The sequence below is a fragment of the Helobdella robusta genome (assembly GCF_000326865.2).
Source record: "Helobdella robusta unplaced genomic scaffold HELROscaffold_11, whole genome shotgun sequence".
NCBI classification, from domain to species: domain Eukaryota; kingdom Metazoa; phylum Annelida; class Clitellata; order Rhynchobdellida; family Glossiphoniidae; genus Helobdella; species Helobdella robusta.
Window position 1 is genome coordinate 3976255 of NW_008703617.1, and position 26453 is coordinate 4002707.

The following is a 26453-nucleotide window of genomic DNA, read 5'->3' on the forward strand; positions in this document are numbered from 1 at the left end:
AGAAACACGTGACGACGATTAAACAATCAATTCAAAATAAAATATACAAAAATTACAAAATATTTACTTAAAAATGAAAATAGATCAATCCAAAATTATAATCTAAATTTAATTACTTTTGCGAGTTTTATCGGAGCTGTCTTGGCGTCCATGATGAAAATATTTTCACGGAAAAAGAAAGAGGAAAGAACAAAAAGTTGTTACTTATAAACAAGCAAATACACAGTTACGTGATTTCTTTAGTAAATAAACTTTTGCTTTAGTTTATTAAAAATTGTAAACTTGTGAAAAATTTTAGTATTAAAATTATATTGTTAATTAAAGTTTTAAATATGCTCATCGTAATTTCTGAAAAATTGTAAACCTGGAGTTACAATTGTCTAATTAACCCAAGCAAGGTTATCGTCTATATATTTATATATAAATTACAATCTTCTATCTCAAGCTTATTGTTTGTTCTATGTGTTTTGCAAGAACGATATTGTAAAATAATTTACGATTGTTTCTATATAAATCAACATTTGTTTATCAAATCTCATTCGTTAATACTGCTTTCTGGATTAGAGAAACATCGGTAAAATATGTCTCGAGCGAGTTCCATGGAGTTAGGCGAGTTAGAGGCTAGTCCTGATTTGAGGGACAGTCCGCACATTCAGCTGTACATGGCCGATGATTCTGAGGAGAAGAATTCAACCGCGGAAGTTGTCAGTGAAAAGTTCGGTGCTAGCAACAAACGAAAAGCCAGAGAAATCGATGAAAAGTAAATTTTTAAAATTGGCTTGGATCGGAATTTATTTTATTTATTATATTATGTTTTTGTTTGTCAGTTTGTTTCTATTATTACAATATTACAACTACTTATACTATATTATATACTATATTATATACTATATTATATACATATACAATGTTAATTTCACTTCCTTGATTACATAATTTATATTCCAAATTAATCATTTTAAAGTTAACTAAAATGCTATCATGACCTTAGCATAAAATTTATAACTTGCTATGTAATTATAATATAATTGAATAATAATTGTTAAAATATACGTTATGTAAAATTAGCATTTGCTTTTATTTATATAAACTTTATTTCTAAAATACTTGCTCAGTGATATTATAGAAAGGTAGTCAAAAAAGTGACATTATGTATTCAATATTACAACTAAACATTTATAATAAAAATAAGCCAATAAAACTTTCAATTTTCAGCCATGATGATTACGACGTTCACTTGAACATCCAACCCCCGCAACCTCCTAAAATGTCTTCTTCCTCTTCGTCATTATCCCAATCTACGTCTGGCGGTAGGAAGGAGAAGAAATCGAGTCACCATCGACACAAGGAGGGCAGCAGCAAGTATGACGAGGGTTCCTCTTCCTCCTACTCTTCATCCCATGATAAATACTCAAAACATTCCAGCAAAGGTAGCTACATGAGTTTGTTTGCTTTTTATTGTTTTATACTGCTTCTATTAGTTCTAGTGTTTATTGTAATATTGTATTATCATTAATGATACTGATTACTATTACTAATAGTATTATAGCAGCAATGATGCTACTTCTACTGATGCTATTTTTTACTGTTATGATTTTCACATAATTTATTCTTGTGCAACAATACATGCAAAACTTATCTGAAGTTTGTTTCACATGAGTTAATATTTTGAAATGTGGTGTGTTCCTTATAATTGTTTCGTATGAATTAGTTATTAAATACCCATCATTAAGTAACTTGCTTATCTTATGAAACTTGCTTTATAATTGATCAGGTGATAATTTTAAAAATTTTATTTACCTAATTTTGAACATTGTAGCTCGCAGTTACAGTAAGTACAGCTTGCCAGTGGACATGGCTGCCTTATCATCTTCGTCGTCCTTGTCATCGAGGGATGCTTTGAAGAAATCTCAGCAACTGTTGGACCACGATAAAGATCTTGACGAGATGAAGAGGAAGAAATCCTCTTATGAAAAGTATGTTGCTTTGTTCACTGTTCTTTTGTTTTTATTTCTTCATTGCTTTTCAATTGATTTTTTTTTGTATTTTTTGTATAATTTTATTTTATTCTTTTATTTATTTATTTCATTACGTCATTATGTCGTCATTTTTTACTGCCTATGGTATTTATTTAATGCCAGTAACTTTTGTTTTTACATCAATTTTAGATTTCATGACCTAGACGCGACACAGCATCCAATTTTGATACTTCACTAATCATTAGTACTCATGTAATACATCCACCTATTAGATACAATTTATTAATTTATTTCTTCATAAATTTTATTCTTTGTTTTCACAATAATTGTACTATCATATTTCTTTCTCTAATCCCCAGAGAGCATTTAGCAAAGTTGGAGAAGGAGCGTAGAAGATTGGAAGTGGAGAGTCAGAAACATCTGGTGAAAATTCAGCGAGAGAGAGATATGGATAGAGAGCTGGAGAGGAAGCACGATAAACAGCGAAGTGACAGAAAACATACTACAAATCCAATCAGCAGTGGTGGCGGTGGTGCTAGTAGTATCAACAACAACAGCAGCAGTAGCAGCAATCATAAAAATGGCAGCAGCAGCAGCAGTTTTGTGAGGCATGACTCCAAATCATCCATCAAAGAGGATGAAAGATTGTACAAGAAATCATCCTTAGCAGCCCTTCCTCCTATGAAGCTACCATCCTCGTCGTCGTCGTCGTCATCGCAGAGGTACGATCTAGCCACTGCGTCGTCTTCGTCATCACATCAGCCGCAACAGCGTCAGCAGTTTCCCACTCTTTTGCAGTCTTCTTCGTCATCATCGATACAGAAATCATCTTCATCGTCGTCGAAGTTGCACAAAAGTAGCAGCAACACTAATAACAATCTCGCTGATGATAATAATAATGATAATTACGACAATGATGATGGTGGTGGCTATGATAGGAGGAGAGAGAAGAAACGAAAGCATGCGAATAGTGATGATACAAATGATGACAGGCGATGGAGAAAAAGGCCCGGCAATGATCATTACAACGATGATTATGCTAGCAGACGTGCTGATGATGCCGGCGACGACGATGATGATGAAGAGGATGATAATGACGTCATCATCCTGAAGAACAAACTTCTACAAGACAGTAAGAACAACAGTAACAACGATAGTAAAAAAAGAAGAATTGATGTAAAGAACAAAAACGTCATCACACAACATGATGATGATGATGATGGTGGGAACAACAATGATGATGATGATGAGGAGGATGAGGGGGATGATGGTAATCAGCAAAAAATGTACACCTCAGTGGAAGATAGTGACAATGATGATAAGACAGGTGAAATTTTAATTAATTTTCTTTGCACTTTGAATTTAAATAATTATTTGAATAATTACATTAAAAATATGATGAGAAATTTAATTTTTCTTCTCTTGTTAACCTTTTATTAATGCCAAATCTAGATATATCACCCATCGTATCAATCCTTTGTATATTTGCATATATTTATTAAATTATAATATTTTGTTCTTGTGTTGAAATTGATGAATTTTTCAACATAGATCTTATAATTTATAATAATAATCTCTATTTGCACAGCAAAAGTTCAGCTGCAGGCCAGCCAACCAGATGATCAACTGCAGCAGCCCTCTGATGTCAAAATGAAAATATCTGATAGCCCGTTCAGTAATGCTAGCTCTAATGACTCAAGTATTGTTAAATGCTGTTTAATTAATTAATTTATTTATGTATTTATTTGTTTGTGTGTTTATATATTATTTCGTTTATTTGTATTTATTAATTATTTATTCGTTGTTTGTATTTTTTATGGTATTTTTTTCCTGATGAAATTATTTTTACATCTTTGATATTCTTTCGCAGTTCCATACTTACAGCCACCTAAATCGAAATTCGACGATGACGACGATGATGTTGAAGAGCATGTCGCCAACCACAAAAACAACAACGACGATGACGACGACGACGATGACTCCCCACTAGGAAACAATATCGGCCACCATCAACTTAGCCACGCCAATTCAAACCACAGCATCGCTGCTAACAATCGCCAGCGTCATCGCTACGACAACAACGACGCGAACGGCTCCTCAGGCAGCCACAGCAACCACAGCTACAACAATAATAAGGAGAATAACAACTCGTCGAATCGCGAAAAAGCCGGCTCGAACGATCTAATGAGTGATAATTACGATGACGTCATTCATTACGGTGATTACGACACGCCGATGATTGATAGCCCGGAATCTCGCAACCTGCCGATCTTCTATCCAGCTCTGCAGGGCTGCAGAAATGTCGAAGAGTTCCACTGCCTGAATAGGATAGAGGAAGGAACGTATGGAGTCGTCTACAGAGCCATCGACAGGAAGACCTGTTAGTGTTCTCATTAATTATTTTATAAAAAAAATTATTATTCAATATTTATTCATTTATTATTAGTATTTATTATTATTATTATTATTTATTTAATTCTTGTAGCATTTTTCTCAGCAAATTTATATCAACTCTCATTTAATTTTTTGAAATTGAAATCGCTTCTCGGCCTTTTGGCTAAGATCAAAGTGTAGTATCTGTTCTTATCAGCTTAATATCTGATACGCCCTCCATCGGGGGGCATCCATATTAAACTACTGTTTGGAAGCAGGAGACTGTCTCGAGCATGCAAGGCACTATAGATGGAAGGACTACTTGTAGACCAAGGGGTTGGAGGTTTGGTACCTGGAATGTAGGCACGTTGACAGGAAGAAGTTTGGAAGTGGTGGAGGAGCTGTAGAGGAGAATGGTTGACGTGGCTGCATTACAGGAGATCAGATGGAAGGGTGAGAGTACAAGGTTTGTGGGGGCTAAAGGTGGAAGATATAAGTTGTGGTGGAAGGGGGATGATGGAACGGGAGGAGTTGGTGTGATGGTAAGAGAAGAGTTGGTGGGGGTGTTGGAAGTGAGGCGGAGAAGCAATGGTGTAATTGTGATGGTGTTTGGAAAAGTAATAGTGAGGGTGATATCAGGATATGCTCTGCAACAAAGTAGGAAGGAAGAGGAGAAGGATAGGTTTTATGATGATGTTTCTGACGAGATTGGGCAAGCGGGCTTGGATGAGTTTGTGGTGTTGTTGGGTGATTTGAATGGTCATGTGGGGGCGGATGCAGACGGATATGAAGGTGTACATGGGGGATGGGGATATGGTATACGGAATGAGGAAGGGCGTAGAGTGTTGGAGTTGGCGGATGCACATAGCATGGTGGTGGGGAATACCTGGTTTACAAGGGAACCAGCGCGATTGATTACATATAGGTCAGGGGAGCATAGGTCAATGATAGACTACATATTGGTAAGGGACAAACATAGGAAGTATGTGAAGAATGTGAAGGCGATACCTGGTATGTTGCAGCATAGTATGGTTGTGATAGATGTGACATCAAAAGAAATGGGGAGGAGGAAGAAGGATAAGTTTGTGGCAAAGAGAAAGACATGGAAGTTGCAGGATGCAGAGGTGAGGAAGGCATTTGAAGTGAAGGTGGCTGAAAATTGGGAGAGTGGTAAGGATGGAGATGTTTGAGAGAGATACAGGGACCGTGTGTTGGCTATGGCAGATAAAGTATGTGGATGAAGAGGTTTAGGGTATGGAGAAGGGACATGACGGAGGAAGCGAAGTCTGAGTATAGGAAGGCTAAGAAGGTTGCAAAACAGGCAGTGGCAACTGCAATGACGAAAGCATCAGACAGGTTAATGAAGGAAATGGAATTTGATGTGAGTTCAAGGAAAATGTTCAAAGTAGCAAAGCAGTCAATGAGGGATAGGAAAGATGTTATAGGGAATGAATGTGTTTGGGATGGGATGGATCTGGCAAGTTGTGCATAGATGAGGAGGAAAAAGCTCAGGTGTGGAAAGCTCATATGGAAAGGTTGATGAATGAAGAGAATGAGTGGGATGGAGATGTGGAATCCGCGGTCACACACGGACCTATAGAGAAGGTGACGATGGAGGAAGTAGAGAAAGAAGTTAGAGAAATGAAACTAGGTAAGGCGACAGGGGTTTCGGAAGTGGCGGCAGAACATATAAAAGCAAGTGGGCTGATAGAAATTGAAGTTATGATGAGAATTGCTAACAGTATGTTTGATGATGAATGTATACCTGAGGATTGGCGACACAGTGTGTTGGTGCCGTTGTATAAGGGCAAAGGAGATGTGAGAGATTGTGGGTCATATAGGGGTGTGAAATTACTAGAGCACGGAATGAAGGTAGTGGAGAGGGTGTTTGAGAGGAGGTTGAGAAGTATGGTGACAGTTAATGAAATGCAGTGTGGGTTTATGCCTGGTAGGGGAACGGTGGATGCGTTGTTCATGGTGAGAATGTTGCAGGAGAATTATAGAAAGAAGAAACGAAGATTGTACATGTGTTTTGTGGATTTAGAAAAGGCTTTTGATCGAGTACCGAGGAAGGTCATTGAATGGGCATTGAGGAAGAAAGGAGTGAATGAGAGACTTGTTAAAGCTGTGATGCAGCTGTATGAAGGGGCAAAGACAAAAGTGAGGGTTGGAAGGGGCATGTCGGACGCTTTTAGTGTTAAGGTAGGAGTGCATCAAGGATCAGTGTTATCACCGTTTCTGTTTGCAATTGTGATGGATGTTTTGTGTGGAAACATAATGGAGGGGTTGTTATTTGAGATTTTGTATGCAGATGATTTAGTCTTGATGGCTGATAGCATGGAAGAATTGCAGTTAAAATTTGACAGATGGAAAAGTGTTAAAAGTTAATATTGGTAAAACGAAGGTAATGGTGAGTGGGGAAGGTAGGGAGCGAGTGATAAGTAAAATAGACCCCTGTGGGGTATGTGACAGGAGAGTGAAGGCTAACTCGGTATTGTGTATAGGATGTCAGAAATGGGTGCTTAAGAGATGTAGTGGTGTGAGGGGGGCACTGAAAAAGGTGGAAGGCACGTTCAAATGTAAGAAATGTGTTCATGGTGTGATTAATAGGACGGACGCAAGGACGGGGTTGAGTGGTGGTATTGAAAGAGTGGAAAGCTTTGTTTACTTAGGGGATGAGCTGAATGCGGATGGAGGATGTTTGATCGCAGTTGCGGCTAGAGTTCGTGTGAGATGGATGAAATTTAGGGAACTGGGTGGGGTATTGTGTGGAAATAAATGGTCAGTGAAGATGAAAGGGAGGGTATATAAAGCATGTGTGAGAGCAGCGATGGTATATGGTGGTGAAACTTGGATGTTGAGGAGAGAGGAGGAAAGTGTACTGCAGAGGGCTGAAAGAGCTATGGTGAGGATGATGTGTGGGGTTAAAGTGAAGGATAAGAGGAGGAGTACAGAGCTGATGTCAATGATGGGACTGAATGAATACATTGTGACATTGATAAGGAGATCGAGATTGCGGTGGTATGGACATGTGTTGAGAAGGGATGAAAGGGTCGGGATTAGGCGAGGGTTGGAGTTCGAGGTTGAAGGAGTGGTAGGAAGGGGTCGTCCGCGATTGGGATGGAGAGAGCAGGTGGAGAAGGACAGCGTGAAAGCGGGGTTGTGTGATACTGAGGCGAGTGACAGATGTGGATGGCGTCGAGGGGTATTTCGGTTTCATCATAGGTAGCCAAACGGCAACCCCCGATCTCGGGGAAAATGTCGTCTAAACGTATGTTGTTGTTGTTGTTAATTTTTTGAAATTCAATTCAAACATGTACACCAGAGTAAATTTTTAAAACAGCTGAGATAGTCGCCCTGAAGAGGCTGAAGATGGAGAAGGAAAAGGAAGGCTTCCCCATAACATCTCTAAGGGAGATCAACACCTTGCTGAAATCTCAGCACGAAAATATAGTTACCGTCAGGGTAAGCGTACTTTATTTGTAATCGTTTTTTGGGGACAGCTTCATCGCACTGTTACTGCTTTTCAATACTTAGATTTTCAATATCTTGCTTGTGTGTTTGCTATATAATTGAACATACAAAAATATCTCATTATTGGATAGAATTCCTTAAATGATGTCAGTTCCAACTTGTCTGTCTAGACATTCACTTGCACATATGCCGTCGTATAATTATTATTCATATCATTATAATAATAATAATAATTTTTTTTTTAATGCCAAAACTTTTTCTGTAAAAAAAAATGTAAAGAATTTTTTACAAATCCCTTAGGAGATTGTAGTTGGTTGCAACATGGACAAGATCTACATAGTGATGGATTACATTGAGCACGACCTGAAAAGTCTCATGGAGTCCATGGAAAAACCCTTTCTCATTGGTTGGTCTTTCTTTCCTAATCTTAATCTCATTGATGACTCTTTCATTTTAGACTTGCGGAAAAGTAAAATATTGTAATATATTTGATCTAAAATTTATAATAATGGCGGCTATAATCGAATTTAATACCAATTGTTAAATTAATTTTCAATTTTATTCTTGAGATATCAAATCAGTTCATCTAGCACTACTCGGTCATGATATTGACTCGAATATGACCAACATCATTAGAATAACCAAATCAAATACCAAATATGTTGCATGTACATCTAACAGGTGAGGCAAAAACTTTGTTGCAGCAGCTGTTGCGAGGCGTCCACCACCTCCATGATAACTGGATCATTCACAGAGATCTCAAGACCTCCAATCTACTGCTCAGTCATAAAGGAATACTGAAAGTCAGTACATCTTTGATGTCTAACATGCTTACGTGTAAAACGGTAGCATCTTAAACCATGATTGAATGAAACTTCACTTAATTTTATTCTCATAAAAAATATTTAAACTATTATTACATTAAATTAAATTATATTAAATTTAATTAAATTACATTACATTCAATAACTAACTGAACCATACAGATTGGTGACTTTGGACTGGCCCGAGAGTACGGTTCTCCACTGAAGCCCTACACCCCAATTGTTGTGACTCTCTGGTACAGATCCCCTGAACTTTTACTGGGCACGAAGATGTACAGCACTGCAGTTGATATGTGGTCCGTGGGCTGCATCTTTGCCGAGTTCCTACTTAAGAAACCTCTCTTTCCTGGAAAGACAGAAGTTGACGAAATCAACAGAATTTTTAGGGTACAGTTTGTTTTTTTGTTTCATCCTTTCTTTGCTCTGTTTACAAAATCTTTTGAATCATATTCTCATTTATAAGTTTTAATACGTTATGTTTGATTTTAAATTCGTCTATTCACTAATTTATAAAATATAATTTCCAGGAGCTGGGATCACCAAATGACAAAATCTGGCCTGGTGTCAATGAATTGCCACTTATGCAAAGATGCAATTTCAGCGAATATTCATTCAATCTATTGAAGAAAAAATTTGAAAAGGTAATGTCCGAACAGGGCTATGATCTACTTAGTAACTTCCTCACATACAGTCCAGAGAAAAGGATATCGGCTGAAGAAGCCCTTAAGCATAGTTTCTTCACTGAGGTACCTAAGCCAGTTCCTCCACACATGTTCCCGACCTGGCCTGCTAAGAGTGAGCTCGTAAAATCTAGATTGCATGGAAATTCGCCGAAACCTCCATCTGGTGGCAAGGCATATGCCAAACTTTTGGTCGGTTTATGACTTTTTCATTTCTTGTTTATATGTAAAATAATGAAACATTTGTTATTAGTTGAGAGTTAACAAATTTTTTTATAATTTTGTAGATTGATGACGATGTGGTACCAGCAGACACTGGATTCCAATTGAATGCTAAGAATCAAACCAACGCATCTGGAGCTGGTTTCGTGTTGAAGTTTTAGCTGGCGTCTGACCAATAATCATTTTCTGTTATTGTTACACACAGATACTCTCTCACACACACACACACACACACACACACACACACACACACACACACACACACACACACACACGCTCATACGTAATGATTTTCATGACTTGTACACTTGTACAGTACTTATTAATTTTTTATCTTATAATGAAAATTTTTTTTGAATCTTATGAATAATTTTCATCTATTATTTTTTTTAACAAAAATATTTTTTGCACAAGCGTGATAGTGTCTCTTTGTTGTAGCTACGAATCGGTGACGTCAAGCATCAAATCAGTGCTAAATCACGAATACGTTTTTAGTGAATAATCTGTTAATTAAAAATCAAACATGCCCTAGTAAAACACATTAGATTTTTTTATGTCAATCACGTACATTATTCTAAGTAAACATTGAAATTAGATAAAAAAAAGATTGATTGAAAAAGCGCCTATCATGGACCTCATGTTCGTATTTATTTCAATCAATCAATCAATCAGTCAATTAGTTTGCCAAGCGCTATTTCCGCGATGTTCAACAGCGCATCTCAATGATTTTTGCAAACAGATGGGTCTCGAGATTCGCTCTGAACTTCGTAAGTGACAGAGTAGTCAGAGAAGGAGGTAGAGAGTTCCGGAGGAAAGGGCCAGAAAAAGCAAATGCAGATTTAGCAATGAGTGCTTAACACGAGTTAAGAAGAAGGGAGAACAAGAAGACGAACGTAAACCGGGGCGTTTAGGTTCAATTAATGCTTGTATGTGTTTGAATCATGTTTTGTATTATGTTTGTTTTTTGTATTGTATGCGTAATGCGTGCGTGTGCTTACAAAACGAAAACAACTAAACATGAAAAGGAGACAATACAAAGTTACCTACCTATTGTAATTTTTTTTCTAAACTTTAATTTAATTCCAGCCATGGCTTGCCCACGTTCAACTAACTCAATCCCTAGCATAACTATTGCTTGTTAACACAGCTCATTTTACACTTTATATTTGTGATTTTATATTACTAAAGTACGAAAAATTAAGAAAAATAGATAAATTAAAACAATGAAACCGCTAAGCATGTATATCTGTTTATGTGTATGCGTGTTTGTAAGTACGTACGTATGTATGTATGTATGTTTTTAACTTATGTATGTATGTGTTTGTATTTTGTGTATGCGTGTACGCTTGAATTATTATAAAACTTTCTAGATAAAAAAATTAAGAAACTGAAAAGCGCATTTAGTGAGAGGCCCCCTCGCCACGTCAAGGCAGCCGTTCATGAGGGGGATAAAAAAAAGTGCACGCGTCTCAAATTAGTTATATAAATAATCCTATCTACCTATTCAGGTGCATTAGCTAATAACGTCTAAGCCTCAACCTACCTATTTATTACAATTAAGCCCTAGCTTACCTATAATTACAAAACTCAAGAGCCCAATTCATTCGCCAATCGGCCCCACCCCACCACCTACATAATGCCTTTAGCTCCAACCTAGTAATAATAATTTAAACTTAATAATTTCGATACACTTACAACATTTAATTTACATTACAAGATTGTTTCTAGAATTACATTATTGCCCTTAACTACCTATGACATTAAATTACTCTAAACCTTAGTAATAATAAATCTAAGTGATGTGTTGTAAAAATGAAATTAGGCTCAAATACTAATATGTGTTTATGTATGTATTTGTGTGTGTGTAATAACGCTGATGCGTGTAATGTGGGTGCAAGAAGAAATAGAAGCGATAAACTTACGCGCCTACCTACGTTCAACTACATTAGTGTTGGATGTTTCCTATCTATCCTACCTACATTTAAAATTACCCCTATCTAACCTACCTATATAGCTACCTAGTGTAATGTGTGTGTTTGAGTGTGTTAAATGGCGCATCTCAAATAATTAAAAATAAAAATGGTAATAAGAGAGTAAGACCTGTATTAATAAAAATATATATAAATCTCTATGTAACCATGCAAACTACTACATTCAATAAATAAAAATCCCCCTAAAACAGGGAACCACCGCGTACCTGCTGAATGTTTGGTGTGAAACAAAACAAAACAAACACAAAACACAAAACGAAAAACACACCACCAAGTAGAGTAAAAGAATAGAAGTCCTTTACCCACCTATGTAACTAATTTACCTTATGCCCTAGCCTACCCATATCATAAATTAATTTTTAATCTCACCTATTTATGTTTTATTGACTTAACTTAAGACTCATGAAGAAAGAGAAAAAGGAGTAAAACAGAACATAAAATACTACCACAACAAACAAACATGATGTATGTATGTATGTATGAGCAACCGCTAAAGAACCCACCTAAAAAAATATAACATACAAACCACAGACAAACATACAAACCACAGACAAACATACAAACCACAGACAAACATACAAACCACAGACAAACATACAAACCACAGACAAACATACAAACTCTATATAACTCTATATAGCCGCGAAACTCTATATAACTCTATATAACCGCGCAACTCTATATAACTCTATATAGTAAAAATAAAAATATAATAAGAAAATAAATAATAAAAAATAAAAAACAAAATAAATATAAAAAATATAAACAAAAAAAATAGATATAAAAAAATGGACCAGGCGTTTGAGAATGTGTACAGGTTTATCTAGTTGAATTCCAAGATAATCGAGATCACTCCTTTTCTACTAAACAATTGAAAAATGAAAATATGTATCTCTTTTATTTCATTTCTTTTATTTATCATACTTACAACCAATTCAATCATTCACATCAGTAAAAAGTTTATTGATTTAGCGTTATTGGTTTCATGTCATTCACTAATATACATTCTTGATAACAGAGCTTCACAAACTAAATTGACGTCAACTAACGTCTTAGAAACTTACTGATTGACTGGTTGGATCTGCTGTATTTTTTTTTATCTAAACATATAGTCTTAGTCATTATTTGTATACATGGGTTCTAGATACTTCACATATATATTATTATTATGTAACTTCATTATAAAGCCAACGTTAATCTCGCGCGGTTCAAATTATTCCGAGAGAATTCAAAATATTTTGACACCACACACCTTACATCGCTTTAATTGTACAATTTAAATGTATAAATATAAAAATAAAAATATAGTTAATAACCACACGTATTTATTTAGTTAGTTTTGTGTGCATATAATATTTGGTAAAATTTATTTCATAGGAATTATACAGTGATTATACCGGCTAATTCACTATTGTATATTTCAATATTTTTTTACCATTGACGACATTTCCGCCAACGATTTCGCTACAAATACATGGATATAATACTATAATATATACATGTACAAATAGTGAAAAATGTTATATTGTATTATATAAATAGGAGCCAAGGACACGTCATTTCCGCCAACGATTTCGCAACAAAGTGTCAATCCTATTTTAACAATTCTTTTGTCAAAATCTTGTAGCCAGTTGAAATGCATATATTCAACATTGAAATTAGAGTTTGAATGAATAACTGAAAATATATTCAAGTAGATGTCGTCAGCAATCCTTCTTTTAAACATTTGTTGAAAACGATACTGTCATTAAAGTTATTGAACTATTATTAAACGTTATTATTTTAACGTTATTAAAATAAATTCCTCAAGTTTAATACGTTTCATAATCATGGAGAGTAATTTAAATTTAAATTGAAGCAATTATTCACTTGAATACTGGCCTGAAATAAAAACCAAAATCTGCTATATAGAAATTTGTTTATAATTAAAACTGTGAATAGTACCAGTTCTGCCGAAACATTTGAATACCATTTCACCGGTTGGTTGTTGAACGCAGTGGTGAAATTTTATTTTACTGATACGTTGATTTTGTCGGTGAATGAGATTGTGACTAATTTAAGAAACATTAATACATGGTTGTATGTGAATTATTAATGAATGAATGAATGGATGGATAGATGAATGAATGAATGAATGAATGAATTAATGAATTAATGAACTAATTAATAGATGGATGGATGAATGAATGAACGAACGAACAAGTATCTAAATGAACGAACGAACAAATAACTGAACGAACTAGCGTATAAACAAATATCGAAAAAACTAACGTACAAACAACATTTAGACCAAAAAAGGTCGTCAGCTACAAAAAACATGTTAAAAAATTCTCACTCCCAGTCAACGGGTCAAAAAATTTGCTATTTAAATAATTATGCGGCCCATCAAAGGTCAAATAGTTCTCAATGCGGCCCTTCAAAGGTCAAATAGTACTCAATGCGGCCCTTCAAAAGTCAAATATTTCACGATGAGGCCCTCACTGCAAAAAAGTTTGCCCACCCCTGTCCTTCATGAATGAGGAATTTTGACTGATGTTATTCATACTAATCAATATTACAGTAACTAATGTATAATAAAAAAGTATTACTTTTAAAGTTTATTCTTTTCTAAAACAAATTTGGACTCCAAGTTTTTTTGGTTGTAAAATTTCAAGAATTACGTTTGCTAAATGACCTCCTCAAAACTCCATGGTTCAACTTTGTTCACTTTTAATTTTTAAAACAAAATGTAAACAAATAGCCGAGGGTGTGTGCATTTGAGTTTCGTTGACAGAGGCGAAAGTTTAAAATTGAAATTTTAATCGCGTATTAATTTTTAATAAATTTTAATGAAAATTTTAACTGCATTGTTTTGTGTATTCCATTTATCTGCTTCAAATAATTCGTCATTTGTTTATTTTTCATTTTCAAATCGGCTTTAGCTCCAATTTTTTTTTCATGAGACCAAACAAAGAATTATAATTAAATTATTATATAATATATATTATATTAATTATTTATTAATTTAATTTTTAATTGTATAATAAATTTTACTTTTACGAACTTAAAATAAACACTGTTTAATTTTAATTAAAATTAATTTATTGGCTCTATCTACTAATCTAGTCACTTTAAAAAATTTAATAATATCTTTAATTTAATTAATATTTAATTAAAATTAAAGAAATTTTTTTTTATTAATCTTCTTAAATAATTAATTATGATTAGACTAAAAGAATAGAATTTTTTAGCCAACAACAAAACATACTGGCATAAAAAAGCATATTGAATTCACTTGATTCAAAGTTGTGAATAGTAAATAAATTACAAATATTCAAATTTCAAAATGAGTGGCAACAGCAGTAACATAAACATATTTACCAGGCTCAAAAACGCCATGAGCCAATTAACTTCCTCCACCACTAACACAAGCATCTTCAACAGCAAACAACAGCAAAGCAGCAACAACAATCCTAGCAGCAGTTCATCACCTCAGAACTCCCCACAACACCAACAATCATCTCTACCCTATGATATTAGTATCCAATCAGCAGAAAGATGGGCCTATGAGTTCCCCTATGTACGACCTCATTTTTTGAATTTAAATGCGGAAGAAGTTTCAGCAGCCAACAACACTATGGTTCGTCCTGTCATCGTGCCGAAAAGAATAAACAAAATGCCCATGTGCGCTGGATATGCAGAGTAATTCATTCATAAAATTTTCTCATTTTTCTTATAACAATGTTTTAATTTTTTATTGATTGTCAATAGTTATTATTTTTACCAAACATTTAATATGATATAGTTATAACACAATGAGATAAAATCGGGCGTTGTTTAGTATAAAAAATTTTGTTCATATATTTGAAATACGAAACAATCATTATTTAACTAACGATTATTATTTTAAAAAAATAGTTATTATTTAAATAACTAATGTTCTAAAAATATTTTCCTCTCTAACACCCAACTCAATCTCAGATGCATGAACGCTCATAAAACAATTTACAACGAGGACCAAGCTACTGCTCTTATAATGGACTTGAATACAGGTCATTTACATATTAATATATTATATTACTTACATATAATTTATGCTAATTACATATAATTTATGCTAATTACATATAATTTATGTTAATTGTGTTAGTTTATGCTAATTACACATAATAGGCCAATTAATTGCATTAGTTTATGCTGCTAATTACATTATTTTATTTTATTTATAATTTATTTATGAACATTAGTAAATGTCATTAAATATATATACATATATTTTTAGAAACAAATTTGTTTGACAGGCAATAAAATAATCGATCCCACCGACAAACAAAAGTCCCAAACCGATCTCGAGATGTTCACCTACTTCGCCATCTTTGACGGCCATGACGGGGCCGCGGCCGCCATTTTAGCTTCCAAGTATCTACATTTCATAATCAGGGTTAGGGTTTTTTTTTCTTCATCAACATTTTTCTCCATCTTGATGGAGAATTGAAGTCTTTTTAGATCGTGAATGATTTGTTGTTTGTAGTTATTGTTATTGTTGTCCTGGTTATGACATTAAACTGACCCTCACTGCCTTGTGAGTGATGTTGGATCATCAAAGGCTAGGCTCACCGTTTATAACTGTGGTTGCGTAAGGAAAGGCGTCCTGCGTAAAAATTAGCCAAATAAATTACTTATGATGGAATGGCGTCGAGGGGTATTTCGGTTTCATCATAGGTAGCCAAACAGCAACCCCCGATCTCGGGGAAAATGTCGTCTAAACGTGTGTTGTTGTTATTGTTTATTGTTATTGTTAACATTGTTGTTTTTATCATTAGTTGTAATGTTATTATTGTTATAAGTGTTGTTGTTGTTATTGTTGTTATCTTCATTCTTCAGGATAATTTAGCCTGCATATTGCCTGATCTGAAAGCATCTTTCAATAGCGTCATCAGTGTTGACTGCAATTTAAACGACAGTATGAACAAGAATGATGTAAGCAAAAATTCTGACGTCAACAATGCAACAAACATCAACAACAACAACAACAAAACCATTAACAACAACATCAACAACAACAATATTAATAATGATGATTTTGGCAATGTGCCAGCAATTATCTCTGATCAGAATAGAAATTTCCCTGGTACTTATGACTATAGTAATAACAACAACAAAAACAATAATAATAACAATAATTATATTAATAACAACAGTAAAAATGATGATGATGATGCTGCTGCTGTTGAGAAAGTAGAAGATGATGATGATGATGATGGATATAATCATTCCAAAAACAACTGGGGTAATAAAGCAAACATTACTAATAATAGTAATAACAATAATAACAACAATAGTAGTAGTAGTAGTAGTAGTAATAATAATAATAATAATGATGATGACATTAATAAACCTCTCAACTTTGTGCATACATCCACGCAGACAGACACCTATCTATTGAAATCTTTTATTGAAACTTATAACAATAACATCTATGACAGTAACAACGATAACAATAACAACAACAATAACAACAACAACAATAGCGACAACAACAATAACAATAACAATAATAGCCTTGTTGAGCACAACATCTATGGTGACAGCAGTATTAGCAATGCCATCAAAAGCTGCAGAAGTAACGGTGACATCAATAACACAAACAACATTTCAGACAAAAACAATACAAACAACAACAACTCACACAACACAAACAACATCAATAGTAGTAAAGTTATCCCAAATGAATTACCTGCTTATCGTTGGTCGATGATGTCACGTGAACAAAAGACACCAACTTTCGTTGATATGGTTGTTGGTGCCATCGAAGTATCATTCATGGAGATGGTTAGTTGATTGGACGAACGGTGGTTGGTTGGTTGAAATATTGAATGATTGATTTTTTTGTAATGATTAATTAATAATTATTATTAATAATTAATTAATAATTATTTGTAATGATTGATTAACTAAGTAAATGAATGAACGAATGAATGGTTGATTGATTTATTTTAGAGTAGAGATTGACCAAAGGTTCGGTTCCGACCGAATAATCTCGTTTCACCGGAGTTTCGGTTTCAACGTCGGTCAGGCTGATACTTATTCTCATAAATTTCTAAACAGTAACTTTTTCATTGCGTACATCAGTGTTTGTGCTTTCAATTCAAAGTAGGAGTTGAGTTGAATGTATTAAGTTACACAGAACGATAGTGGTAGATCTGATTTACTCAAAACCAACTGTAGTCGGATTTAACCGGGTTTAAAAGAAGTTAGAAACACAAATCTGGCCGGAACCCTTACCAAAGTCGAATTTGTTCATTTGTTACATTTTAGTACATAACTGGCACTAGTGACTGCTTCAGCTTGCCAGCACTAGTCTCAAACCCGGCATGAAACTTGGCTATATTACGTTCCTATCAATATTATTACTCAATTAATTAACTTACATTTATTATAAATTTTATTCATACCTCTTTGTTGACTTCTGCAAACACTCTTATATACAAACAAAACGTACACAAGGAAGCTAACATACTTTAAAACATAAGTATATAATGAAAACATGTACGATTATGCAAGCATCATTTGTGTTAACACACTTTGAAAGACAAATTTCAATGCTAAAGATAAATGCTTGATGTTAATTTAATGTCTGGTAATTTAAAAGTAATTAAGATACTCAAGATAGTAACATCCATCAATTAGATGGTCCAAGCGAGATCATACAGTGGTAATTCTTCTTACTTTCATACACAGCATTCATTCATAACAGTAGTCTAAGATTTTTCAATCTTGAATAACAGAAATATGTACCTATATACTTTAATAATAATTTTTGTAATATATTAAAATATTTTTCTGATGAATTATCGCTTGTTTTATTTTTGCTGGATTTCTGACTCGGTTAAAACTCTGCTACGTATCTATGTTATGTATGGTCCATGTTCTAATTTTTCTAGAAATTTTTGACCGAAACTTCGATGATGGCCGAAAATTTGGATTCGGTGGAAACCAATTCTCTGGTTTTAGTCGGGCACTAATTTGATTGATTGATTGATTGAATGAGTGATCGAGTGAATCATTAAATGAATTTTATGAATGAGTGAGTGAATGATGATGACGGTGATGATAATTGTTATTATTATTAAGGATGAAAAGTTGAAGGTGTTACTGAAGGAGGGCCGCAGTGGTTGCGCGGTCATCGCGGCCATCCTGTTCGGTGGTCACCTCTTTGTGGCCAACGCCGGCGATTGTAGGTTTGTATCTGTCGTTGTATCTGTCATTGTATCTGCCATTGTATCTGTCGTTGTATCTGTCGTTACTCATTAGTACTGTTGATATCATCTGTTTTCATTGCTGCAATTATTTTCAAAATCATAACCGTCACAATCATGAACGTTGTTTTCGTGGTCTACGTCATCGTATTCATCACCGTAATCATCACCATCATCGCCGTAATCATCGTTATCATAATCATGATCAGGGCAGTTCTTAAGTCACGTGACCGAGTCATATCAGCTTCGATGGACTTCACTCCGGAAATGGACCAGCGTAGAATTCGCATGAAAGTCAGTAGTCGTGGTAATGATGATGGTGGTTAATATCATGTAGTATAAGGTAATGTAATGTTTGGTCGGCGAGTTAGCTCAATCTGTAGGGCGCCGCCACGTCTCGCGTTGCTATTACGCGATGGCCAGGTTCGAGTACTGTCTATTCGAAACTGAAAAACCATCTCACTCGTATGAAGAACAAAAAAAAATGTATAAAACATTGTAACTGTTTCCATCCTTTAATCTTTACCACGTAATGTTATTTCACTGTAATGCTATTTTATTGTGATATGTGTTATTTTTACATGTAAAATGGCGTTTATTGTAAATTTGTTCACAGGCCCACACTTGCCCTCATCTACTCGGGGACATATGGACTCCCATGGAGTACATAGAACATCCACACAGAGGCCTTATTGGCACATCCCTATTTTACAGGGACCCATGGATGAGTGGATGGTTGGTTAGGGATTAGTGAAATTTTCCACGTGTTGTTATATGTCATACAATAGGTTGATTGTATCGGAACTGCTTTCTAAAATTGATATTTTAGAAATTGAGTATATTTTTCATTGTTCTTTCATTTGTTTGTTCGTTCATTCGTTCATCATTCTTTTTTATTTCTTCATTTAATCAATCAATCATTTATTCATTCATTTATTCGTTCATCTAACCTAGCACTCACTCACTCATTGTGGTTATGTTGAAGGTACAAAAGAGTGATACAGCCTACAGATATTAAGCCACCTATTTTATATGGCAAGAAAAGAAGGGTAAGTTAATTTTCGATCATTTATTCATTCTTTTAATCATTCATTCGTTTGTTCTTTCATTTACTCGTTTTTTCATTTATTCACTCTTCCAACTATTCATTCATTTATTTATTCATTCAATCAATCCAACTGTGAATCAATCAACCGTACTAATCTATCGATCGAGTTTTCGCACAATCTTGATCTTCTTTTTAATTAATCACTCATTGATTCACTTATTTATCATCTCAATTCATTCATCCATTCGTCACTTCAATCAATCATTCAATCGTTCATTCAGTCAATGAATGTTTCAATTCACTCCTACAACTGATCGGTTACTCACTCAATCAATCATTCGTTTCTGTGATCAATCATTCACTCAATTATTCATTCGATCAATCAGTCGTTCTACATTCAATCATTCATTCACTCAATCATTCATTCATTCATCCAATCAATCTATCGACCACTCAATCATTCCCCATACATCAGTCGCGACTACTGCAGACAATTGGATTGAGTCGCGGGTTCGGCGATCATTCGTTGAAGGTTTACAACACTGACGTCTGCGTTAAGCCTTTCCTGTCCTGCGTTCCCGAGGTTGATTGGGATCGTTTTCTAGTGGATTAGTTGATGATTGGTTGACTGGTTGATTGACTGATGGATGAGTTGGTTGATTGACATGTTAGTTGATTGATTTGTTGATTGGGCTTTTGGATTATTGTTTTATTGAACGACTAGCTATTTGATTGGTTGTTCGAGTAGAGTTTTTTGATTGGTTACTTGGTACGTGGTTGGTAATTAGATTGACCGGTCATATTATTGTGGTACATGTGTTTCATTGATAGTTATTTTATTGAAATTCTCACGTACACACACACACACACACACACGTGCAGGTACGTTCGTGTTTGTTGTCCGACCTGAAAGCCATGGACTTTTTAATTCTTGCCTCCGATGGATTGTGGGATGTTGTGACTGAAGAAGAGGCGGTTCAGTGCGTCAACCATTCTCTCGCTAATGCTGGGTCCAATAATCCCAAAAGGTGGGAGATGAAACTGATAGGTCGATTGATTGATGTATATCGATTGACTGATTGGTTGAATGAATGAATCAACCAACCAATCCCAACCAACCAATCATAACCCACCAATCACAACTAACCAATCACATAGATACACGATAGCAGCTCAAGACCTGGCAATGGAGGCACGAGGTACAGACATCAAAAACTGGAACACGATTGACGATATTTCCGTTTTCATCATTCCACTCGATCAGCCAATCAACCGACTCTCAGAGCAGATTTGCACCACCCTTAATTCATCCAGCGAATCAGAAGCCATCGAAATAAATAGCTCAACCAATCAAAATGAGTACTCAAAATAATTGACAAGTTTTAAAAAAAATTAACTAGTTAACTGCTCACTCTAGTCATATATTTCTATATATGCTGTCATATATGTATACAAATTTATATATAAACATATGTTTATATATAGACACACATACAAATTTCTATTTTTGTATCAGTTTTACAAATGTTAAACATTTTGTTAAAATGATTTATGTTAAATACTATATATAGGATAAAAATTTTTCGCTGAAATCGTTTATGTATAATTAGATATACCTACCTACCTTACTACATTTAGAAGTGCATGAACTATACATCTAAAATTGACTGACTTGTTAGCGTATTTGATTTTTACATACATGTATATATTTATATACAGCCTTGTATGAATTCCACCGAATTGTTGGCATTAATCAATTTAAAGTTTGTCTTTTCAATTTTTCTTACTAGAATATTCTTTAAATTGATTAATGCCAACTATTCTATGGCAAAACATGGTACACTTCCAAACATATATTTATATGTATAGATGTGTATGATATGCACATACCATTGTTTAATGTACATAAGCACTTGATATTTAGTGATTTTATATACAAACGCATCTTTAATATGTAGTACGTACACTAGACTGTCCTTAATAGAGATAGTTGTATTAAGCATACTTGCTTATTAAAATATGACAATCATTATTTTTTTAAATAGTTTTGTTAAATTTCTATCAGGCTGAAATAAAACACACACAGCTGACAAATTGAAAAAATAAAAAACATATTGATACGAAAATCATGATGATTATTGTATCTTTGATACCGCCAAAAAAACAACTAGTATAAAGCAAAATAATACGAATTTTTTCATTTCGTATAAAAATATCTTAAAAATTAAAACAATATAAAATAAATGTTAATGCAAGACTGAATATGTACAAATAAAATATTACAATTAAAAGACCAGATATTTTGATTAGATGGATTAGCGATATATATGATATGAATATATATGTATTTCAATATAAAGAGAGGGAGAGAAAGAGAGCATGATATTTATAGGTGAAAAAATAGCCAAATCTGTGTAGCAATAGCAAAACATGATTGTAAAATCGAATGATAGTTAAGCATTCGTTTCATCCATTTATTCAAATTTTTATTTTGCTCATTGTTCATTCATCCGTTTTAATTTTTCATTTATTTTTTCATTCATTTATCTTTCAAACATTCTTTCATTCATTCATTCATTCATTTATTTGTCTGCTTTCAAATTAGCCGATCAAAATACTTTTTTAAAATTACATATAACGACATGCAAACATGCTTATTCCTTAGCCAGCAACATCAATGTTACTGGAATAAAAAAGCTCATCCAATAACATCAGAAAATAATTTATAACATCATCTTACAAGATGATCACATCAAGCTGAAACAACAAAAAACAATAGCACCACAATTCTCAGCCAATCAGATCACCCCTTTCAAAGAGTAGCCATATAACTTGGCCAATCATGTCATCATATCCTTGCTGACGTCCACTAATATTTTGGTATAATATTGACTACTCGTAATGTTCACAATGGTGCAGTTGATACTGTTTAAGCCATCCTTCTGAAATCTTTTCAGGCCACTGTACAACAACTTTGTACTGCAATTAATAATTATTTTATTAATAAATAAATTAAATATAAATAATTATATCTTTTCTTTTTAACCAATAAATCAATCATCAAACCAATCAATCAATCAATCAACCATCTATTAAATTATCAGCCAATCAACCAACCGTGTATTGAAGTCAGCCGGCTTTCGTTTGATGTGTTTGATCATCTTGTACCTGGCAATTCTATATGGAGGTCGTGTTATCCTCAGGCCAGCAAATAATATTCTAAGTATCAATCAATCAATCAATTGACAAATGAAGTAATTGATCAGTCAAGCAATTTATTGCTCTGTTAATTTTGTGATGGGAATCGTAAGTTTTAATGTAAATCAAAGGTTTATATAAAAAAAAATCTCATTCATTAATTGAAATTAAACACTTGAAAAATCTCCTTTGCAGAAGATTTGCATAACTTTCTGATGATGTATGTACGAGTACTACTTTCAGATCTTTTGCACTAAATAATACTACTATCTGTAAACTATGGCCTAGTTCCATGAATTATCATTGCCTACTTACATAAAATATCATGAATTTACCAACAGACTATGGCCCACATACATAAATTGGCATATAATTAATTACCTGTAAGCCATGTCGTCATCTTCAGCACCCCAGCCCCAGTACAAGTTGGAGTAGCCATTAACTGCTAGGAAATGTTCCTTGCGAATGTTGAGAACTCCGCCCACAAGCTCTTTGTAAGCCAATCTGATTGGTCGGTTGTTTTAAAATTTATTCACAAACTGATAATCGATTTAATAATTTTTAAATATTCAACACAACACAAGGTTAAATGATTAAAAAAACTACAAATGAAATAAGTAAGTAAAAAAAGTAAATAGACACCGACTTATATTTCATCTCATCTATAGCGACAGAGAGATGTTTGGGCTGGTTGGAGCAGGTGTACAAGTTTCGATCATCTTCCGGCAGCAAGTCGACATCATGAAAGATATAGCAGTGGAAATCGTTCTGCTTGGAAGCTTCCAGGAAGCCAGCATTCATCAGCTGGGCTTTGTTGAATGTGTCGTTGCCAATCTTTATTGAAATATTTTAGGATTTGTTTGATAGAAATTAAAATTTTTATTGATTGGGAATTAGAAAATAATGTAGTACAATGAATGTTATGGATTGGCAGTAAAAATATTTCAATATTTAACACTGATTTGTGAAACTTTTTAAACCTGAAAACTACACCATCAACTTTAAAATTGTACCATGAACCAAGCAACAGCTAACTTGTTCAACGACATAGATTCTATAATCAAGCAGTTGTCTCGGCAACATGTTGTGTAACAAAGATAACAAAACATTTAAATGGTCCTCTCTATCCCTGAAGGGTATGATGATGGCCACTTTGTGTCTTGATATGCAGTTCTTTGGTCTCCATGAACCGCCTAACTCAATTTTCGAAGTTAGGCTCTTGAAAAGATTTTCAGTTGTAGAGTTCATCAAATCATCAATGCTAATATTCATAAGTCCAACTTTATTTGAAAAAAACAGAAAATAATGATTGTATTTTTTAAATACAAAAATTATTTAATATGAAATATTAATAGTAACAAATTTTAGTTAAAAAAAATTGAGAACTATATGGCAGTGAAAGTGAAAAATATTTTACCTAAATCTTTAGGGATTTGGGAGCAATATTGAGGACGCGAACGTACAAAGAATACTTCATCATCTGTTGAGTATTTCTCAGGTATGTAAACACCATTCACCGTCACATTGTCATCATCGTTGTTACTAGCAGTGAAGTTTTTAATTATAAAGTTGCTTTGAAACTTGGTTACCTTCTGCTTTTGCTCCTGATTGCCTGTTGATGAAGTCCAATGGTAAGTTGAAGCTTCTTTAAAAATGTCTGCAAGTTTTTGAGCATTTATAACATTCTGGACGATCCAGCCGTTCATCTCCATGGGAACGACACTTTTCGACAGAGCGGCCCTCAAATTTTTGTCGAAATTGTTCATCTCCCGAATCCGCCTTTCGGCCAGCTGAGCCGCATTATCGTAGCGAACTCTGTGAACGACTAAAATTTGCGTTATAATTAAAAAGAGCAAAAAAAGTAAAATAAAAAATAAACCTAATTCTTTTTTGTAAATCATTTTATTAAAAAATATCTTGGTTAAGTTAAAAATTTTAAAAATTACATATTTTCACTTTTAAATCCGATTCACAAAATATAAAAAGCCAAACGCGTTTCCGCTTCTGCACCGAAAATTATTCTATGCCTTATGATTTTTACAAGGGGAGGCCTATTTACCAGCATACAACACCTTCTTATGGGTTGAAGCAGGGATAAGCAAAGAACCTCAATTTTTTCAACTTTTAATTATTTTCAGTAATGTCTCCCCTTGCTCCAAACCATAACTAGAATAATAGGACTATTCGATCTATCGGTCGGGCTATTTGTCGTGCTTGGATTGTTGGCTTACGAAATTGCATGGATTTTAACGAGCAAGCTAAATGAAATATTTACTTGATTTAATATGCTTAAAACATTGTAGTAATTCTATTTAATTTTAATAATGATTAATAGAATTTGGTATTATTAAATTATTTTTGTTAATTTGAATATAAAAATTTCTTTTGGTCCGGTGAAATCCGGTGGCTTACTGAAGCCGAAGTTTTTGGCTTAGTAGGATTGAGCTATAGTCACCCTTTTTTTTACACTATTCGATCATGTTAAAAATTGGTTTGCTTATGAAATAAACGGCCTAAATAAATCAAACTTGTCATTTAAACAACTATCTTCATTATATTCAATGAATATTTTACACTCTGCTGGTGCTCATAAGAAACTGGCTGCTGAAATCATACGTTGGCTTACAGCAGTGGCTTACAGGGTTTCATAGAACTCTTACGATAGCACTTTTTTGTACATATAATGTATTAAATAAATCAATATATTCATATCACAATTATTTTATTAAATATAGAAATTGCTTTTGCTTACTGAAGCCGTAGGTTGGCTTAATCGGATTTTTTCTCATGTATACAATACGAGATGAATCAATCAATCAAACAATCAGTCGGTCGGTCGGTCAGCCAGCCAGTCTGTCAGTCAATCAATCAACCAACCGATCAATCAACCGATCAATCAATCAACTAAATTGAATGAACCAAATAAACAAAAATAAAAACAAAAATAAATAAAAATTTGCAAGGCCTGTTCAAACTCGAACAAACAGTTAACCGTACAGATCTACAAACAATTTCGAGATTTTAGTAAAGAAAGAAAAACTCAGTAGTTGCTTTTATTTGAATTCATTCAAAAATGAAAAGTGATGGTTAATTAAAATTTTAAAATGTCAATTTTTTTTTAAATTCGTATTTTAAAAAACAAATATAACAAAATATCGACCGATAAAAATAATTATTATCCATTATTATTATTATCATACACACTACTTAGAAGTTCTCGAAGGATAATAAACCACGTAACATGAACATTTAGTAAGAACAGTTCACAACATATCATAATGACTAAATCAACATACCAAACAGAAATTATTTATACATGCATATATACAAAGTAAATCAAGAAATATCCAAAAATTATATAACCAATTTAAAAAAAAAACTAGAAACCAGTCAACATTTAATGAATAAATAAATAGACATTATTAA

At 33.8% G+C, this 26453-nt stretch overlaps 3 protein-coding genes across 3 annotated transcripts; 2 read left to right on the top strand and 1 right to left on the bottom strand.

The window, feature by feature from the left end:
• The first annotated feature begins 4030 nt into the window (after nucleotides 1–4030).
• Nucleotides 4031–9940, top strand: HELRODRAFT_97167 (hypothetical protein). Its single transcript, XM_009013012.1, has 7 exons — nucleotides 4031–4359; nucleotides 7696–7817; nucleotides 8127–8232; nucleotides 8508–8629; nucleotides 8813–9037; nucleotides 9178–9522; nucleotides 9618–9940. The coding sequence occupies exons 1-7, from the start codon at nucleotides 4164–4166 to the stop codon at nucleotides 9711–9713; spliced, it is 1212 nt and encodes a 403-aa protein (XP_009011260.1). The 5' UTR covers nucleotides 4031–4163; the 3' UTR covers nucleotides 9714–9940.
• Nucleotides 9941–14326: 4386 nt separating this feature from the next.
• Nucleotides 14327–21947, top strand: HELRODRAFT_190263 (hypothetical protein). The gene is made up of 13 exons (XM_009013013.1): nucleotides 14327–14337; nucleotides 14707–15224; nucleotides 15504–15574; nucleotides 15824–15963; nucleotides 16407–16502; nucleotides 16950–17354; nucleotides 18657–18763; nucleotides 18991–19075; nucleotides 19398–19516; nucleotides 19767–19830; nucleotides 20305–20412; nucleotides 20712–20857; nucleotides 20988–21947. Exons 2-13 carry the CDS (start codon nucleotides 14869–14871, stop codon nucleotides 21199–21201), a joined length of 1911 nt encoding a protein of 636 aa, XP_009011261.1. The 5' UTR covers nucleotides 14327–14337; nucleotides 14707–14868; the 3' UTR covers nucleotides 21202–21947.
• Nucleotides 21948–22669: 722 nt separating this feature from the next.
• Nucleotides 22670–24275, bottom strand: HELRODRAFT_72508 (hypothetical protein; the record flags this gene model as incomplete). Its single annotated transcript, XM_009013014.1, has 5 exons — nucleotides 22670–22808; nucleotides 22947–23048; nucleotides 23409–23531; nucleotides 23674–23861; nucleotides 24063–24275. The coding sequence occupies 5 exons, from the start codon at nucleotides 24273–24275 to the stop codon at nucleotides 22670–22672; spliced, it is 765 nt and encodes a 254-aa protein (XP_009011262.1).
• Nucleotides 24276–26453: the final 2178 nt, after the last annotated feature.

Bases quoted from the DNA above. Each gene is read 5' to 3' on its own strand.
- HELRODRAFT_190263 (XM_009013013.1), top strand. From the start codon at position 14,869: ATGAGTGGCAACAGCAGTAACATAAACATATTTACCAGGCTCAAAAAC. The intron at 15,964-16,406 runs GTTAGGGTTTTT...TTCATTCTTCAG, and splicing joins ATCTACATTTCATAATCAGG to GATAATTTAGCCTGCATATT. The intron at 19,831-20,304 runs GTAAGTTAATTT...CCCATACATCAG, and splicing joins TATATGGCAAGAAAAGAAGG to TCGCGACTACTGCAGACAAT.
- HELRODRAFT_97167 (XM_009013012.1), top strand. From the start codon at position 4,164: ATGAGTGATAATTACGATGACGTCATTCATTACGGTGATTACGACACG. The intron at 4,360-7,695 runs GTTAGTGTTCTC...TTTTTAAAACAG, and splicing joins AGCCATCGACAGGAAGACCT to CTGAGATAGTCGCCCTGAAG. The intron at 7,818-8,126 runs GTAAGCGTACTT...CAAATCCCTTAG, and splicing joins AAAATATAGTTACCGTCAGG to GAGATTGTAGTTGGTTGCAA.